At 38.1% G+C, this 18,046-nt stretch overlaps 3 protein-coding genes across 3 annotated transcripts in view; 1 reads left to right on the top strand and 2 right to left on the bottom strand.

Annotated features, from left to right (window-relative positions):
* The window catches only part of hoxc13a (homeobox C13a), a 90,127-nt gene that overhangs the window by 35,910 nt on the left and 36,171 nt on the right, over positions 1-18,046 (bottom strand). The window lies entirely within an intron of this gene.
* LOC129437524 (uncharacterized) lies at positions 130-4,199 on the top strand. Its single transcript, XM_055195721.2, has 3 exons — positions 130-548; positions 1,212-1,311; positions 1,622-4,199. Exons 2-3 carry the CDS (start codon positions 1,216-1,218, stop codon positions 3,470-3,472), a joined length of 1,947 nt encoding a protein of 648 aa, XP_055051696.1. The 5' UTR covers positions 130-548; positions 1,212-1,215; the 3' UTR covers positions 3,473-4,199.
* Positions 4,135-6,087, bottom strand: LOC129444011 (uncharacterized). Its single transcript, XM_055204336.2, has 2 exons — positions 4,921-6,087; positions 4,135-4,524 (listed from the first exon to the last, which is right to left on the bottom strand). The coding sequence occupies exons 1-2, from the start codon at positions 5,749-5,751 to the stop codon at positions 4,195-4,197; spliced, it is 1,161 nt and encodes a 386-aa protein (XP_055060311.1). The 5' UTR covers positions 5,752-6,087; the 3' UTR covers positions 4,135-4,194.

Genomic DNA, 18,046 nt, shown 5'->3' with positions numbered 1-18,046 from the left:
CTCGCGCTGTTTTAAGCGTTTGCTTTTAATGTCACCTTTTTTACGTTTGTTAATAAAATGAATTCGATATTATGTATAATATAAAAAAGTAGAATACAAAACACATTAAGTAGCCTAACTTACGACGGCGTTTTAGTGCCATCTAGAAAAAAAATATATATATACAATTTCGAGAATAAAGTCAAAATTACGAGAATAAAGTCGAAATATTTCGAGAATAAAGGCAAAATTACGAGAATAAAGTCGAAACATTTCGAGAATAAAGTCAAAATTATGAGAAAAAAAGTCGAAATATTTCGAGAATAAAGTCAAAATTATGAGAAAAAAGTCGAAATATTTCGAGAATAAAGTCAAAATTATGAGAAAAAAAGTCGAAATATTTCGAGAATAAAGTCAAAATTATGAGAAAAAAGTCGAAATATTTCGAGAATAAAGTCAAAATTATGAGAAAAAAGTTGAAACATAATTTGAGCATTGAGTGACGAGAGCATGCGCCGAACTTGAGAAGGGGAACCACCATCCACACACACTTTGTCATCTATTAAAAGGTAGATTTTCTATTTTTAAACTCTTTTGATTAATGTTTACGCATTTGGGTAAATGTATCGTGATAGATTCCCTCTGCAAACGATGGCGTTGTCGTTATAAGCAGCATACACGCGCACTTACAGTCGCGCTGTGTAGGATATCTGTAGTAAACAAGTAACCAGGACATAACATTGAACCATAAAACATATCTGTCAGGTTAGCAGAACTGTACGAGTGTGTGAATGTTTACGTTTTCAACGTGTGTGTGTGTGTGTGTGTGTGTGTGTGCGCGCGCGCGCGTGCCTGCGTGAGAGAGAGAGAGAGAGAGAGAGAGAGAGAGAGAGATGTGCAACATGTGCAAACCCTATTTTTTACAATCTGTGCAAACGTTCCTATCTATAACCTAAAAGGATCACAGCCGCGGACCAAGCTGCGCCCAGACCGATCTGCTGATCAGTGCAATTTAGCTTTTATGTGGTCAAAAACAACACTATGCATTTGGTTCATGTGGTTACAATATGTGACTTAAGTAGTAAGAGATAAATTCATCTAATTTTTTTATTAAATTCTTTTTGTATTAAAATATTTAAACGCCTTTATTTTTCCTCTATTTCCCAGTATCTTTACACTATATTTAATTTGATTACTCTTATTTTAAATCAACACTTCTGTATACTTTGCAGCCCCATGATGGAGGATAATACTGATGCTCTTAATGTTTTCAAATTCCTGCGAAGTCGGGGCATCTCTGAGGAGGCAGTCACGGTAATGGAACAGCAAAAGGTATTGTTTAATTTAATAAAGCATGCTGAATATGGATTCTGAATATGGACTAATAGAATGGTTAACATCATAAAAATAATAACACCAGTCTTTATGTTTTCAATCTTTCTGTTGAAAGACCAGACGCTGTTAGGTAAACAATAAAATAGCTTTCTATACTTTTGTAATATCGCTTATAAGCATGCACCTATAACTTTATAATTTGAGTGGCCAGATTTTACTTTTAGTGGTCCTCAGTAACATGTTCTTTTTCAGCTGTAATGACTTTTAGGCACCAAAAGTTAACATGCTTGTCTCTTTCCTTTCACAGATTGACAGAGAAGTCATCCTGCTTATGGAAGATGCCGAACTGGCAAAGTACCTGCCCTCATATGGAGACAGAATTGCACTGATACATTTCTGCAGGCATCAGACACCATCTGTAAAGCGAAAGCTGGGTCTTTTTAACAAACTAAAAGAGAAAATGAAGCTTAGAAAAGAGGAAAATGAGGATGAGCCACAAACTTTAAACAAAAAGGCAAACTGCAAAACAAAACCATGCACACGAACCATTGAAATTGGATGGCTTCACAAAGAAAGTGAAGTAGTAAAGCAGGTTCGGGCAAGACAAGGTGGGGGGACTAGAAAAATACAGATAAGTGTTCAGGCAGGATATGACGAAATACTAAAGGAAGGAAAGGCATTATTCTTTCCCAACGGAAGCTCCACCAAAGGTCCTGAATCTGATTTTGAATTTGAAGTTTGGGACTTTAAGCAAAATCCTCTTCCCAAGAACCTGTCAGTCGGAATGATTTACAATACTGTCAAACTCCCCATGCTACGATTCTATATAGCAACTTGTCCAAAAATGAATCTGACAGAAGAGTCTAGTGATGAACCTGACCAGGCTACTGATGCCTCTGATTTGGATCTGAATAAAGGTGATGGCGGGTCTACTCAGAATGGATATGAGCAACTAGACTTAAATGAGCCTCAGGACACCCTACCGGATGTGTTCTTTATTTCTGCAGAAGACATTAGTGTAAATTCCTCCGGAGACCATCTTGCAAGCCTGATGTTCAATGTCAGCAGTGACCCTGAGATTACATTTGGTCCACAAGAGCACAGTGACAGAGATTCCCTTAATGACACATTGGCCCATGAGCCTTGTGAACAAAGTGCTCCAAATGCTTTGCCTGACAGGATTTTAACCATACACTACTCAAATAGCTTCAATGACATGATAGAGGCATTTTCAGACAACAAAATTGTCACCCAGTCCTTATCAGTGCAACGTATACTTCCCAATAACTCAGAGGAAGCAGGTAGTGGTCCAGGTGTCCTTCGTGATGTGTACAGTAGCTTTTGGTCTGATTTCTACGAACACTGCACTGTTGGAACATCTGTAAAAGTGCCTTTCCTCAGGCATGACTTCAGCACTGACAAATGGAAAGCTGTGGGGCGAGTCCTTCTTAAAGGGTTTAAAGACTGCAAATACATGCCCATCAAACTTGCTGCACCATTTCTGGAGGAGATGCTGTTTGGGGTTGTATATACAGACCTAAAGGAAACATTCCTTAATTTTGTGAGCTGCCAGGAGCGAGATGTTCTCAAACAAGCGCTAAATGACTTTTCCTCTGTTGACATGGATGACCTTTTGGACATCATGAACACTTATGAGTGCCGGAGGAAGGTCACTGCTTCATCTCTATCTGCAATAGTTGATGAAATTGCTCATAAAGAGCTCATACAGAAACCAATGTTCGTAATTGACTGTTGGAAGGAGGTCACAAATGGCCAGATCTCTCTAAGTCATGAAAATATTGAACAACTATACAAAGATTTAGAGCCTACACCGAAAAAGGTGATTGGGTTTTTGAAGTTCCCTCCAGGAATGTCAAATAATCAAGCAGAAGTTGCCAACCACCTAAAGAGGTATATCAGGGAAATTGATGAAGACAAGCTCAGGAGATTTTTGAGATTCTGTACTGGTTCTGATTTGATGGTTGCAGATGCTATTCAGGTGCAGTTCACTTTCCAGACAGATTTTACTAGACGGCCAATTGGACGTACCTGTGGATCGGTCCTAGAACTCTCAGACTCCTATGACAATTTCCCACAGTTTCGTGCTGAATTTAACTGTGTTTTGGAAAGTAACATCTGGGTCATGGACATTGTGTAGCTGGAATATTTTTGTTTCACATACACACTTACAAACTTCATAAATGCCCATAAGTGTCAAAAAGAAGAAAGTTGATTCATAAAAATATCAAAGTGCAGAACACTGCACTGTTTCACAGTGTTCAAGATTTTGCACGTGGTAACTGTGCGAATACGTTGGATATGTTGTGCTTATCTTATGTTTGATGCAAATTTATATGCTCATTCAATGTTGAATTCTGAAGAAAAACAGGTTTTTATTCAAGTTGTGCAATGCAGAAAACATACACTGTTCGGGGCCTTGCACATCTGTTAACATTGTGTTTGTTTACTTATTAATTAGTATTCATATACTCCAATTGAATGTTGTAAAATGTTAAGGTAGAAAGTAAACTTTCTCTGTTTAGAGAATAACACTTCAAAAAAAGATACATGAGTTATCAGCAGCTTTCTAAAATGCTTCATGCAGTCACTGTGAGGTTTGCATATATTTACTGTTTATAGATGTCTGATTTTTTTGTTGGTAGAGGTTAAATCTTAAATGTGCATTTTTGTTAAACATTTTGCATGTATTACCTCTACTGGTTCACTACCAGTTAATGTTTATTAATGTTGATTACTGGTATACTGTACTTTTATGTTTAAAACATATTACAATGCAGGTACATTAGCATAACACATTTTCTGAAACAGTCTGAGTCTTAAGATCAGAGCTCAAGTTTAAAACATTAAACGTTTTTCTTTCTAGATATTTTCTAGTATCTCATTTCTTAACAGAATGTACACTTCAGCTGCATGGTATGGGTCTGTAGGAGCAGTTAATCCTTTTTCTTCCATAAGAAGTGTGCAGAGCTCAAACACAGTCTTGTCACAGGGGTATGGCCCTTTTGGGGTGCTCTCCTCTTTGCAAACCGCCACTTCCTCAGGGTCAACACATTTGAGTTTGTCCTCCCCTGCACCATAAATTTCTGGCATAGAAAACATCAAAGCAGGCCGTAGTCCGTGCATTCCCTGGCCTGGTCTTGGTCTTATTTGGTGGGTGTTCCATGTTCTCACAACTTCATCTAATTCATCCTGTATGAAAATAAAGAAATTAATGACAGAAAATGAATGTAGACTAAGCCACAGAACTATCACCATGAAAACTGCAGATATGCAATGTGATAATTATTTGTTAATAATTCAGCTTAATGTCTTGTTACTTGATTTTATTTTGACTCTAAAAATATCATGCTTACTGTATGATATGCCCTGTCACTGTAAAAATATCACAGTACCAGCATAAACAACACTTTATAGTTTACTAATAATAATGGTTAAACCCATATGTTTATCTATAGATACATCCATCAAATTGGATATGATTGTTTGATTGGCATAAAGTAAAACTGTAATCGACTTTGATTCCCAATCTACAGGCTATAGCATATTAAGTACAATACATTGGTTATACAGTACTACATACTGTACCTGGATAAGGTTAAGAAAGCAGAACTGTATTAGATTTTTGTCCAAGAAATCACCAGAGAAATGCCCGTCGTCTCTGAGGGTCTGAAAGATGTCCATCCAAAGCTGTCCACTTTGTTTACGCAGGATACCCCACCATGCTTCTATGCGCTGATTTGCCGTGCTGCATCCATACATGAAACTTTTCTCGCCTGCATAGCCGTCTGTGTGGTTTCTCCGCAGGAAAACTTGCATGTCTTTGACATGTCCATTTTCCGTCCCAGGGTCGGCACGCAATCGCTCGGGACAACCCCCAATGCCTGTTACAGTGGAAATATAGTAGGCTGCTATTACTTTGGGGTCACTGTTAGTATTGTACGCTTCCATCCATAACACAAACCGACTAAAGCCGTCAATGCAACCATTAATTGCAATGCCGTACGGCTTGAGTTTATCATATGAATCCATATGCCACAACGCGTTCGGACCTCGGCTGAAGTACTGGCGACGCCGGAGACGTCGAGCGCGCCGGTGTTCCACTCCTTCAGGGTCTATTGCTTTAATTATCATCCTCATATTCTCTTGAGAAACAACGTATCCTCTTCGAATAGCACGCAGATGTAACCATCGATATCCTTGGAGTCGACCACTGGTTGCCATTTCAGATTGCACGAAAGAGGCAATTTCTTGAATGTCTGTCTGGTTCTTTCTTCTGAATAAATTCAATTTTCTGCATAACCGCTGCAGTGTCCGGATGCTTATAATAACTCCATGTTGATGTGCTAAGAGATGGAGGATCTCTTTATTACAAAATCCCATCCTAAAATAGGATTTAATGAAATCCTCCACGTCCATGTCTAACAGAAGCTACAACGTTTCGGTGCAGGCTACTTAAAAATAACATGACTTTATTCTCGAAATGTTTCGACTTTATTCTCGAAATGTTTTGACTTTATTCTCGAAATGTTTCGACTTTATTCTCATAATTTTTACTTTATTCTCAATATATTTCGATTTTATTCTCATAATTTTGACTTTATTCTCGAAATATTTCGACTTTATTCTCAAAATTTTGACTTTATTCTCGAAATATTTCGACTTTATTCTCATAATTTTGAATTTATTTTCAAAAGGTTTTGACTTTATTCTCGAAATTGTATTTATTTATTTTTTTCAAGATGGCACTAAAACGCCGTCGTAGTACGGTATGTGGCCTTATACATTTTAACTAAAAATCTGTGACAAATAATTTGCATTTTTTATTTCTAAACAGAGAAGTGTTACGTTTGAAAGACGTTTAACTGTGATTTTCATAATTCAACATTTAATTTTGCTCGATAAGATGCAGTGATTTGATTCAGCCTGCAGTTCTCCAGTGATACCACAGGTGGCAGCAGAGCACCTGAGAGACGTCAAGCAGCAAGATCTACTTTCCCTACGCCTGAACCTAAAATGAGTCACTGTCAGAGGTGTACGACGAATTTATGTCTTTAACTACTGTTATACATTTCAAAATACTAACTTTTATTGATGTTGTTGACTCATTTTGATGCACTGCAATAACATTTCTATTTCTTTTTCGACAGTAGTCCCTCATCATCATTCACCAGAGTTTTTAAAGAGGGGACAGTTCCTAGTTCAATGATCAAAATATAATTCAAACCTTATTTGTGGATTAATAAGCATGGGGAGAAAACCTTTTTTGAATGTTTTCGTCTTTTAATCGTTGTGGGTTTGTAAAGGACAGAACACCAAAAAAAACGGAAACGGGACTGCCCCTTGAAAACGGGGACATACATATCATGTTACCCAAGTACTGAGTACATGTATTTGGCTTTAAGTTTTTGAAAATTGTGTAAAATGGTCAGTGTTTTCTTTCTCTTGATGTTCATAAAGTGTGTGCGCGTGCATGTGTGCGCGCGTTTGTGTATTTGGAAGGACTCATCGACATCACTCATTCTGTAAGCACTCTGGAGCCTATTCAAATTAATTAACAAATTACCTTAAATTTAAAAAATGGCGCCTGATGTGACAATTACGCCATTTGTCAAGTCGATTAGCGGCACACAGATTGCAGGCCTGCACCTCCACTGCTGCAAACACCATTGCTTCTGTAGCTCAATTGGTAAAGCATTGCATTAGCAGCTCAAAGGTACAGGGTTTGATTCCCATACTGATAAAAACACATACTTTTAATAAGCTTTGCATGAAAGCTTCTGCAAAAATGCACATGCAATGTAAAAGTAATGTAAATGGTACAGCATGGTGCCGGTACAACCAAGGTCAAAGGTTCAATCCCAGGGTATGCATGTACTGATAAAATGTACAGCTTGAATGAAATTGCTTTAGATAAAAGTGTCTGCCAAATGCATAAATGTAATTGACTAGCATGATCAAATTGCTTTGTGCTCTGCATCTTTGAATCTGCACGTGACAATTATTGAACATGCCGTAAAAGGACGTATAACAAATTGCACCTGAGAGGAAATATTCCTATTTTCATACAAGCTCTCTCTCTCTCTCTCCCACACAGAAATCTCGCTTGGACGTGTCAATCCGTATCCGCCGGATGCGGTTTGGGATTACACTGAAGGGGGTGCAAAATACAGAAAATCAATGAAACAAGTAAGGAAACAAATCACGGTGAAGTTGAGGATGGAGAGAAGGAGTGAGAGATAAAAAAGTGCAAATGAGGTGAGAGAGAGACAGAGATACGACGAAGAGGGATAGAGAGAATATGAGAGCGTGTAGGGGTGTGTGTGTGAAAGATTTGAGACTGTGGAGATTTATGCTAGTTGTATAATCCCCCCCCCCAACTCTAACTCCACCTTAGGCACAAACCCACCCTCCCTGGATCTCCACAACGCGTGCGCTTTCTCATCCACCCGCCCGCACCCGAGCCCGTGATTAAGATTCTGGCAGGATACGACTGCAGCACTTTGCAAATGGAAGACTAGACATAATTTCCCTAAAATGCTGTTTTTTATCACCGATTTCCCCCTCCACCAGCCTCCCACCGCAGGATTGATAGCTGATGGCACCTCTGACAACTTAACGTTTTTATGACCAGATTTATGGGCTATCTGCTGCTGCCTTTTATAGCTAAAACTCTGTAAAAATGCTTATTTCTGTGATAAGGAAAGGGAGGGCTACTAGTGTGTCTGTGTATATGCAACTATGAGAATGCACCAGGCTCACGTATATTTGGTGGTGAGGAGAGGAGCCTCTGCATTGCAGGGTGAGGAGCGTGGATACTCCTGGTTCCCTCAGGCTCTAAGCTCCATTGAACCTGAACTAGAACATTCGGTGTGATGGCCAGACTGCAGATCTCTGACAATAGCGGGGTGTGTTCAGAGCAAAGGAATGCCTTTTTAAGGGAGGGTCTATTTCTCGGCGTGATTACACCGAAATATCACTAAAATGAATTGGCCGCCTGCGCGAAGCGACTTTGATTTCGCTGAAATAAATCAATTTTACATTTATTGGACCTCTCAGGAAGATTTGCAGTTCAATCAACACGGTTTTATAGTCATACTTAGGGAATTCAAATTTCTACCAAAATACTGCCTTTTGAATATGGAATAGTTTTTTTCTCCTATCATCCTTGTATCATCCTCCAACCTCAGCTTAAATCATCACTGAATCTTTTGGACCTGCATTGCACACTACATGCAAACCAGCGTTATTCCTAATTAATACGATGCCATTAATTTTATTTTGTTTCTCGCTAGATCTAACCGTGAAACTGTCTCTTATCAGCCTATTATGATTTTAAAACGGTTATTCTTTCACTGTTATTATAAGTCATAACAATTTATGTTTGTTTTTAATCATTCCCCACCAGTGAAACATCATCAAAAACCTACAGATTACCCAAATGTGGCATTCATTTGGCCACTATTTAAATCGTGACGATGAATTGGACGAAATGTCCGATTTAACCATAAACGCGACAGATATTAAGTGCAGTGTTTATGTGGCTAAATTTTTATGTGCTCAGTGTTTATGTCTCCATGGCAAACTGCTGTTTTTATGTGTCAGTGGAACCAACATTTCTTCCTGAATTGGTGAGCTATTGTTTATGTGTTGGCGGTGCCGTATGGAAAGCTCTGCTGGAGAATTTCCTTTTCGGTTACAAATCATGCACGTGCGCACTCGGTTATTATGTTTTTTCCTGTTTTTTCAGATCTTTATGAATGCAGATGTCCACATTTGTTTCAGTTATAGTATATGGCTAAGCTGAATGGAAATAGTGTGGTGCCACACTTGCTGAAGCAGCGTTAAATTTCCTGTTGGCGCCCGTATATTCATTTGAATCGAGCAAGAGCTTCTTTTACTGTATGTTTGCACAAAGTTCTTTACATTACTATTCATTACACTAATATCCTCTCTGTTGCTCTCCTCAATGCCTTTTCAACTATTTTTGCCTCCTCATCCAACTTCAGTTTCTCCTCACTTCACATCGTCTTCTTGAACCTCCTCTATTTTTTCCTCTCTGCACTGATCGTTTGAGTGTTCCTCTGTGTAAAATGAGGTTTCCTTACTTCATCATACCCACAAATCATACACGGAGAATTCACAAGCCAATGAGGTCCAATCTCTCGTTTTCCACAGGACTCTGTCTGACGTCGTCAAGAAACACTGACATACCCCAAAACAAGCTGGGCTTTCAAAGTTGTACTGTTTACTTCCTATCCGTTCACCACAAGAGATTTATTTTTCCACAGCCTCTGTTATCTACCCAAAACATGCGTGATATCATCAGCTTCGGGTCCTTTCAGAGTTATTTTAGCAAGTGGTCCCAAAACCCTCCAGGGTTGTTCTTTTAATCAACACGAGTAACTGCGGAATCAACACCTTTTCATTTTCGAGCTCAAACTTCCTGAAATTTTCCATCGTTCTCTTTTTCCGCTCTGGCTGTTTGGAGGGATGGTGGGAATTTTACGAGAAGGAATCTGAAAATGGAAAATGTGTGTTTGTAAAGCGCACAAACCTAATGATCTTCTTAATCCAGTAAAGTGGAGTGTTAATGTTATCCAAAGCAAAGCTCTCAACGCTGACACTGTATACAATGGTCAGTGTTTTGTTGCTGACCTGAAGGATTACGAGGTGTGGAGTTTCAAACCCATGCTATTTTCGTGTGCATCTTGGGTGTGTTGTAAGTTATTATAGCTGGAACATCAGTGTAAACAAGATAACACTATGCAGGTGTGCATGTGTTTGCATGTGTAACAACCCTGTTTGTCTACATTTAAGCACCCAAATTATTGTATAAGCAACTCTGTGTGTGTTTAATCTTGTATTTAGTATATCTGTAATTGAGGTCCTGCTGGTTCTTTGGCTTCTTTTAGGAACCCTGCTGACTGGAGTCTGGTGCAGAACGTAACTTTGAATTCTGGAGCTCACACAAAGAGTACAGGAATGTGCTCGGCCTTCATGTTACTTCTTGGATCCAATTTTTCTGGACAAACATTTGCTGGCCTTATAAGTGCTGTAACACCATACCGGTGGTAATTGCACCCATTATTAGAAGGTTTAGTTTTGCTAGCACTAAAAAATATTTCTGAAACACTTTTTTAAGCATAGAAGAGAAAAATATAAAGCAAGCCAGAGTTGAACGATGCTTTTGTTGTGTATGTGTTCACCCATGCGTGCATTCTCCTTCAATACCGGATTATATCTTGACTATAAATGTTTAAAAAAAAATACTCAAATAAAAGTATGTAATAAAAGCATACACAATTATACATCAAAACTTTTTTCTCAGTGTAAGCACATTGGTTGAGACAAGTAAGTAAGCTGAAAAAATGCTTGGAAATGTAATTGTAAAGCACTTTTTAATACATACTTCTCCAATGCAGCTTATAAGGAAGAAATAGTGCCTTACAAATCCCACATAAGTTAAAATCAAAGGTGAAAGCAGTGGGAAAAACTTCTGAAGATGTATAGACTGCAAAAATGGCTTTCTTTCTTGGTATTTTTGTTTTGTTTTCAGTAGAAATATCAAAAAGTTCTTTAATGAAGATGTATTTTCTTGATAGCAAAATTACCTACACTGTAAAAAAATACTTTGCTGCTATAAAAAATTTTGTTGAATCAACTCAGATTTACAAGTAATTTCAACTTACTATCATTTATCTTGACTAGAGATGAGTTGTTATAACTAAGTGAGTTGTTATAACTTATAAAATTAAGTTGACTTTTTTCAACTATATTTTATAAGTTGTGACAACTCATCTCTGTTGACATGACTTGTAAATCTGAGTTGATTTAACAAAAAATTTTAAGGCAGCAAAGTATTTTTTACAGTGCACTGCAAAAAATGACTTTCTTACTTAGATTTTATATTGTTTTCAGTACAAATATCAAAAAATTCTTAAATTAAGATGCTTTTTCTTGATGAGCAAATGACCATAGAAAATAAGTCTAGTTTTTAGACAAAAAATATACAATTTATATGAATTTGTGCTTAAAACAAGCAAAAATATCTGCCAATGGGGTGAGAAAACAAATCTTGAAATAAGTTTATTTTTTCCCTAAAAACTTAATTCAAGAGAAAGTTTCTTACCCCATTGGCAGATATTGTTATAAACTTATTTTATATTTTATTGTTATAGACTTATTTTGCTCATTATTTTGCTCACTATGAGGAAAAAATCTTACCAGGATCTAAGTTACACTGCAAAAAATGAATGTATTACTTAGTATTTTGGTCTTGTTTTCTAATATAAATATCTGAAAATTCTTAAATTGAGATACATTTACTTGGTAAGCAAGTGGCTTAAGATATTAAGTCTTGTTTATTGAAATAAATGATGAAAATCAAAAGGTTTCTTACTTAAAATAAGTCAAAATATCTGCCAGTGCTTAGATTAAGTTTGTTGAATTAAGTTAAAACTGGAATTAAGTTTATTTTTCTTACTGCACTGGCAGATATTTTGACTTATTTTAAGTAAGAAACCTTTTGATTTTCATCATTTATTTCAATAAACAAGACTTAATATCTTAAGCCACTTGCTTTATACAAGCATACGTACATATATAAATACACCCTACAATGTGAATAATTAGTCATATGAGCATATGTTTTTATATCAACTTGAAACAGCCATGAAACTAAAGTAGCGACCGTCTTATTTTCCCCGGTGTGACGTATATCAGAGTAAAGCGGCTTCTAAAATAAAAAAGGTAGGGCTGTGCTTGAATTCATATATCGAAAACTAATGGATCGTTTGAAGTTGGTTCATGTTGCTATTTGCTAATCGCTGCAATCTTTTTCCTCACCCCACCTACCATATGACGAAAAGAAAGAGAGATCGTTTCTAGAAGGGAAGGAGATTTGCATTATGAGGGCACATGAATTTTTATTAGAAAAATGTGCCAAAGAGGGCGTACGTCACTCCTCTCTTTGTCAGGATCCTATAACAGCTTACATCAAATTCAAAGCTCTGCTCCTGGCCTTTAAAACCATCCCTAGGTCAGCGCCCCCTCACCTTTAACTGCTTATACAGGCTTATGTACCCTCTAGATCCCCGAGTAGATAAAAATGACTAAATGTAAAATAATGAAGCTCACAAATATGTCATTTATAAAACAAAATATTCCATTTTAATTTCATTGCAACTTTAAGTGCAGTTTTTTACTACTTTTTATCAGTATGTGTTCCCCCTGGGTTCGAACTAAAGTAGCCATATTTGCAATGCCTCCAGGAACAAGACCGAAAAGATGTGTAGATTCTGTGCATGTGCAAAGTCCCTCTCTCAGAGGATTCAATTTTTTAATGGTTGGCCTTTGGTTATTTTTACTGGGAGGCGGGACTAGACATATGGCGCTTTTCCATTGCATAGTACCCCACGGTTTAGTTTAGTTTGGGTCGGGTCAGCTTACTGTTCTAACTGTTGCAATTTCCCCCCATGCAATACCAGTGATGCATCTTGTTAATATTAAATATCTTTGGTTCGAACCGATAATCTTTTGTGCTGCTAATGCAATTCTCTACTACTGAGTTAAAAAGGGGCCCGGTACAATGTTAGAAGACGTGCCATTTTATTTTAAGTTACAGCAAAAATTTAAGTTACTAGTCAAAATTGTAACTTCTAAGTAAAAATATGATTTAAACATTTTTTAAAGGCAGCAACGATTTTTTATAGTGTACATGCGTATCAGAAACCCATATAAATTGATATACGACCGCCCACATCTAACGTCAAACCCACAGGATATAAAGAGGGCGTTTACATAATCACAGTTATAAGTCTTGAAGGCACAGCAAAAAGAAAATGGTCATGAAAAACTAATTTGTCTGTTTTGGTGCAAGAATTTTATATTGTTTCTCTAACATTTTACAATGGCATACTCATTCAAACAGTATACATCCATCTGTTCATCCTTCTATTCGGACTCTCACAGACAACAACACAAAGTATACTGTTGCAATAGCTTATATAGTATGATATTATTGATAGTACAATTACATCCATGCAAAATCAAATTTAAAATCAAACAGATTATTATTTTTAAGACAATCATAGTGAAGTGTGTGTGTAAAGTGCATGCCTTTACAGCGTGATTCCTTGCCAGGATACTCAACACGCAAGGCAATTTTCAAAGAGCCGCTTTTATAAATTTCAATAAGACTCTCACGCTTCAGAAACCTGATGCAGCTGCACCAAAGAATATGAAGTAGTAATGTTGTAAAGGGCAATCTCGTGAAGATGATGCACACTTACCCTTTATGTGAATGATAATTTATTGATTATCTAGTTTTACTGAATCAATTATTTTACCGTATCAATACATTAGCTGCATTTCCATTACACTATAGCGTTATTTTCTAAAGGTCGAAACAAAGTGATTGCGCAATGACAATCTCTCCAGTAACTAATGTTATGTGCCGTAAGCCGCATTCACATTGGCAGCGACTAGCAGTAGCAGAGCGACGCGATCTCACTGATTTCAATGGAAGTTTGGCGACTTCTGGCGACACGAGCGACAGTGACCATTGGCGACTGGATTGGGCGTGTCCAGTTGTGCGACAAAGTTGAGAAATTTGTAACTTTATGCAAATTATGAGCGACTTTTGGAAGCAACTACCAATGAAAATGAAGCAGTGGAGTTCACGTCATCCGTCACTTGTCAGTTATTGGAATGGACGTTACTCATTTGTTAATGACAACAAGATATAGAAACGCCTCTTTTGAAAGAGACGAGCAGCACCCAGCGACAAAGTCGCTTATAATGTGAAAGTACAATAAAATGTCATTTGGTTGTCTCGCGTCAAGTCATTCCAAAAACCATGCCAATGAATGTGTTAAGCTGCATTCAGACTAGCAGTAGCAGAGCGACGCAATCTCATTGATTTCAATGGAAGCTTGGCGACTTCCGGCAACACAAGCGACAGTGACCATTGGCGACTCGATGGGGCGTGTCCAGTTTCGCGACAAAGTTGAGAAATGTTTCACCCCCCATTAAGGCAGCCAGCGACCAGCAGTAGCAGAGCGACGCGATCTCATTCATTTCAATGGAAACCGGGCGACTTCCGGCGACACAAGCGAAAGTGACCGTTGGCGACCGTATGGGCGTGTCTAGCGACGCGAGAAAGTTAAGAAAAGTTTAACTTTATGCAAATGTCGAGCGAATTTCGGGAGCGACTACCAATGAGAACGAAGCAGTGGAGTTCACGTCATCCTTCTCTCATCAGTTACTGGCGTGGATGGTACTCATTTGTTTATGACAAGCAGATTTAGAAACGCCTCATTGAAAGAGACGGGCGACACACAGCGATAACGTCGCTGGATGTCTAAACGAGGGGTAACTGTATACAAATTATGACCGACTTTCGGGAGCAACTACCAATGAGAATGAAGCAGTGGAGTTCACGCCATCTGTCTCTCGTCAGTTAAGCTACATTCAGACTAGCAACCACTAGCAGTAGCAGAGCGGCGCAATCTCATTGATTTCAATGGAAGATTGGCGACTTCTGGTGACACGAGTGACCGTTGGCGACTGGATGGGGCGTGTCCAGTCGCACAACAAAGTAAAGAAATGTTTAACCCCTCGTTCAGACAGACAGCGACGTTATCGCTGTGTGTCGCTCGTCTCTTTCAATGAGGCGTTTCTAAATCTGCTTGTCATAAACAAATGAGTACTATCCACGCCAGTAACTGACGAGAGAAGGATGACGTGAACTCCACTGCTTTGTTCACATTGGTAGTCGCTCCCGAAAGTCGCTCGACATTTGCATAAAGTTAAACTTTTCTTAACTTTCTCGCGTCGCTGGACACGCCCATACGGTCGCCAACGGTCACTTTCGCTCGTGTCACCGGAAGTCGCCAGGTTTCCATTGAAATGAATGAGATTGCGTCGCTCTGCTACTGCTTGTCGTTGGCTGTCTGAATGGGGCGTAACTGTATACAAATTATGAGCGACTTTTAGGAGAGACTACCAATGAGAACAAAGCAGTGGAGTTCACGTCATCCGTCGCTTGTCAGTTACTGGAGTGGACGGTACTGATTTATTTATCACAACAAGATTTAGAAACACCTCTTTTGAAAGAGACTAGCGACATAAGGTCGCTTATAATGTGAATGTACCTTAAGACTTCATACGACACAAACCGACATGCGGGTGATATCAAAATACCGCGAAGGCAACTCAAAGCATACAGAGTCGACTCCTGAATCACTCTCACTGTATTTTGATGTCATGCGCTTGACCATTCTTGTGACTTTTTGACAGGTCAGGTGACCTGTAAATGCGAATATTATATATATATATATATAGTACTGTGCAAAAGTCTTAGGCCACCACCACCAGACTTGTGGTTTTAGAAGTTTTAATGTCCATCCATATTTATTTTTTCAATGTATTTTATTAAGATACAAACAGAAAATACAGGAAATATGTAAACAAAAGTGTTAGGACTAAATGTCTTCTTTACGGCACATTTACACGGGGCGTAGGCGTTAACGCTTGACGGAAGGCTTGTCTGAAGCGTGGCCAACAGCCAATCACAGTGGCCGCTGCACATGCTCCGGTCTTCCATAAACATAATTGGCTGGCTCTGCTTAGGTTATTTGCATAAGGCAATCTGATTGGCTGACGCTCGTGTTGCCGCTTAAAAAGTTGAGAAATGTTCCGACAGATCCACAATGCAGTTCGCCAACGCTTCACATCACCCATTAATGGGAAGCGTTAACGCTAACGCCCCGTGTGAATGTGCCGTTAGGCATCGTCTGTGTTTAGTGTGACCTCTCTTGGCACTAAACACATCTTGAGCGTTTTTGAGCAGAATGAAGTAAAAATTTCTTTAAAATTAGAAATTAGGATTTAATTTTGTTTAAGAGATCCTGCAGTTTCCTGCTATTGCTCAAGTGGAAGGGGAGTTTACCCTAAAAACTTGACACATCAGTTTACATTTTAAACAGTTTTTAATATTACATACACATTTTCTGGATGTATTCTATTTATTAAAGTGACTGAGAAACAATTATATATGATCATTATAAATTGCAAAAGCAACTAATCTAATTCTGGCATGGTGGTGGCCTAAGACGTTTGCACAGTACTGTATATACAAAATACATACACATATACATTTTCATTTTGCTATTTTAATTTGTGCAATTTGCAGGGTAACGGAAATGCAGCTATTGTGCTTGTACACACTTGTCACCTTGCATGCCCCTGTTTGGGAAACCTATATGATTTGCGTTATATGTACATTTATCAATATGCGTGTTCCCTTGGTTCAAACACATGAAATATGCCTTGATAACACAATGAGCTACTATACCTTATATTAACTTTTATAACTATCAAAGACTAAGTAACCTTAGGGGGAAAATGATAAAACCGTTTCACATGAGCCCTTTCATTTAAATGTGTTCATGTCATGCAGTCATTTCTCTCTGAATGAGATATGCATGATTGAAATTAGTAGTACAAAGAGCCTCAAGCAGTAGTCTCAAATTGTTTCTCATGTTAGGGCATCATTACAAAACCAATGTATGGGAACCATTTCATTTTCCAATATCCCAATGTATGCATTAAAACGAGAAGCCACAATGATTGACCCATATAGAGGGCAATTATAAAGCGTAATTAAATGAGAAAAGTCACTTTTTTGGCAAGCACATAAAAATCAGGCTTTTTCATTTTCTATAAATCATTTGGCATGCAACGCATTCGTTTCAACTTCATCAGTAATAAGCATTACTACATTTGCATGCTTGGCCGTACTATTCGGTATGCGCAGTGTACAGTTTCGTGAGTTTATGTGTATGACTACTCACTTATTGGTCTGTTCTTGTCTGGCTTTGATTTTCCAAAGCTTGCACTTTAGGATGTTCCTCATTAGTGTGAATATTAATGTGGGCAGAAAAAAGAGAGAAGGCAGTAGGACAGAGAGGAAAAATGTAAAAGGAATTTGGAAGAGCTTTTTAAAGGGGCCATTTCATCTGAATCGTTATTTTTTTGCGGTCCTCCCAAGGCTCGTAACTGGCGGTCTATGAAGAGAGACAAGCCGCAGAGGGGCTTCATTTAAAACCTAAAGGTCACAGCACAGAAAAAGGTCTCCAGCTTAGCCAAAAGTATAAAAATGTGGAGATGGACGGAGAGAGAGAGAGCATAGGTAAAATGAAACAAGAGTGCAAATGGCAAGTGATGAGCGCAAATGTATTAAGAAACATACTTAATACAAAGAATACAGAACAAGCCAAATGTAAATGGCATAAAAGTCAAAAAAGAAAACAAAGAGTGAAACATGATGAAATCATTAAAGTAAAAGAACATTGTGTATGTTTCTAATGAGCAAATGTGAATCAATTCTGTCAAAGCAGATGCAAGATATTTTCTTATAAATGCGATTATTATTTTTTTGGACAACCTTTCGGACAAAATCAAAACCCTGTTAGGAAATGTGCCAACGTACCCCAGAAATCACTGCTGGAACCATCTCTTTAAAGTGTATTGGCATCCTGCCTTTAATGCAGGTACCTGGCAGTCACGCTTTTTCAGTCTGGTTAAAACCCAGAGTCTTTGTCAGATGGGAAATTAATTTTGCTCTGCTCAGTGCCATGTATAAATCTTTTCCACTCAGCGATTAAATGCCAAGAACAAAAGATACCTTTCCAATTTTACACTGCTTGTG

This window comes from Misgurnus anguillicaudatus, chromosome 13 (genome assembly GCF_027580225.2).
Source record: "Misgurnus anguillicaudatus chromosome 13, ASM2758022v2, whole genome shotgun sequence".
NCBI lineage: Eukaryota > Metazoa > Chordata > Actinopteri > Cypriniformes > Cobitidae > Misgurnus > Misgurnus anguillicaudatus.
Note: the sequence above shows the minus strand (reverse complement) of the source record. Positions and strands in the feature narration are given on the sequence as shown.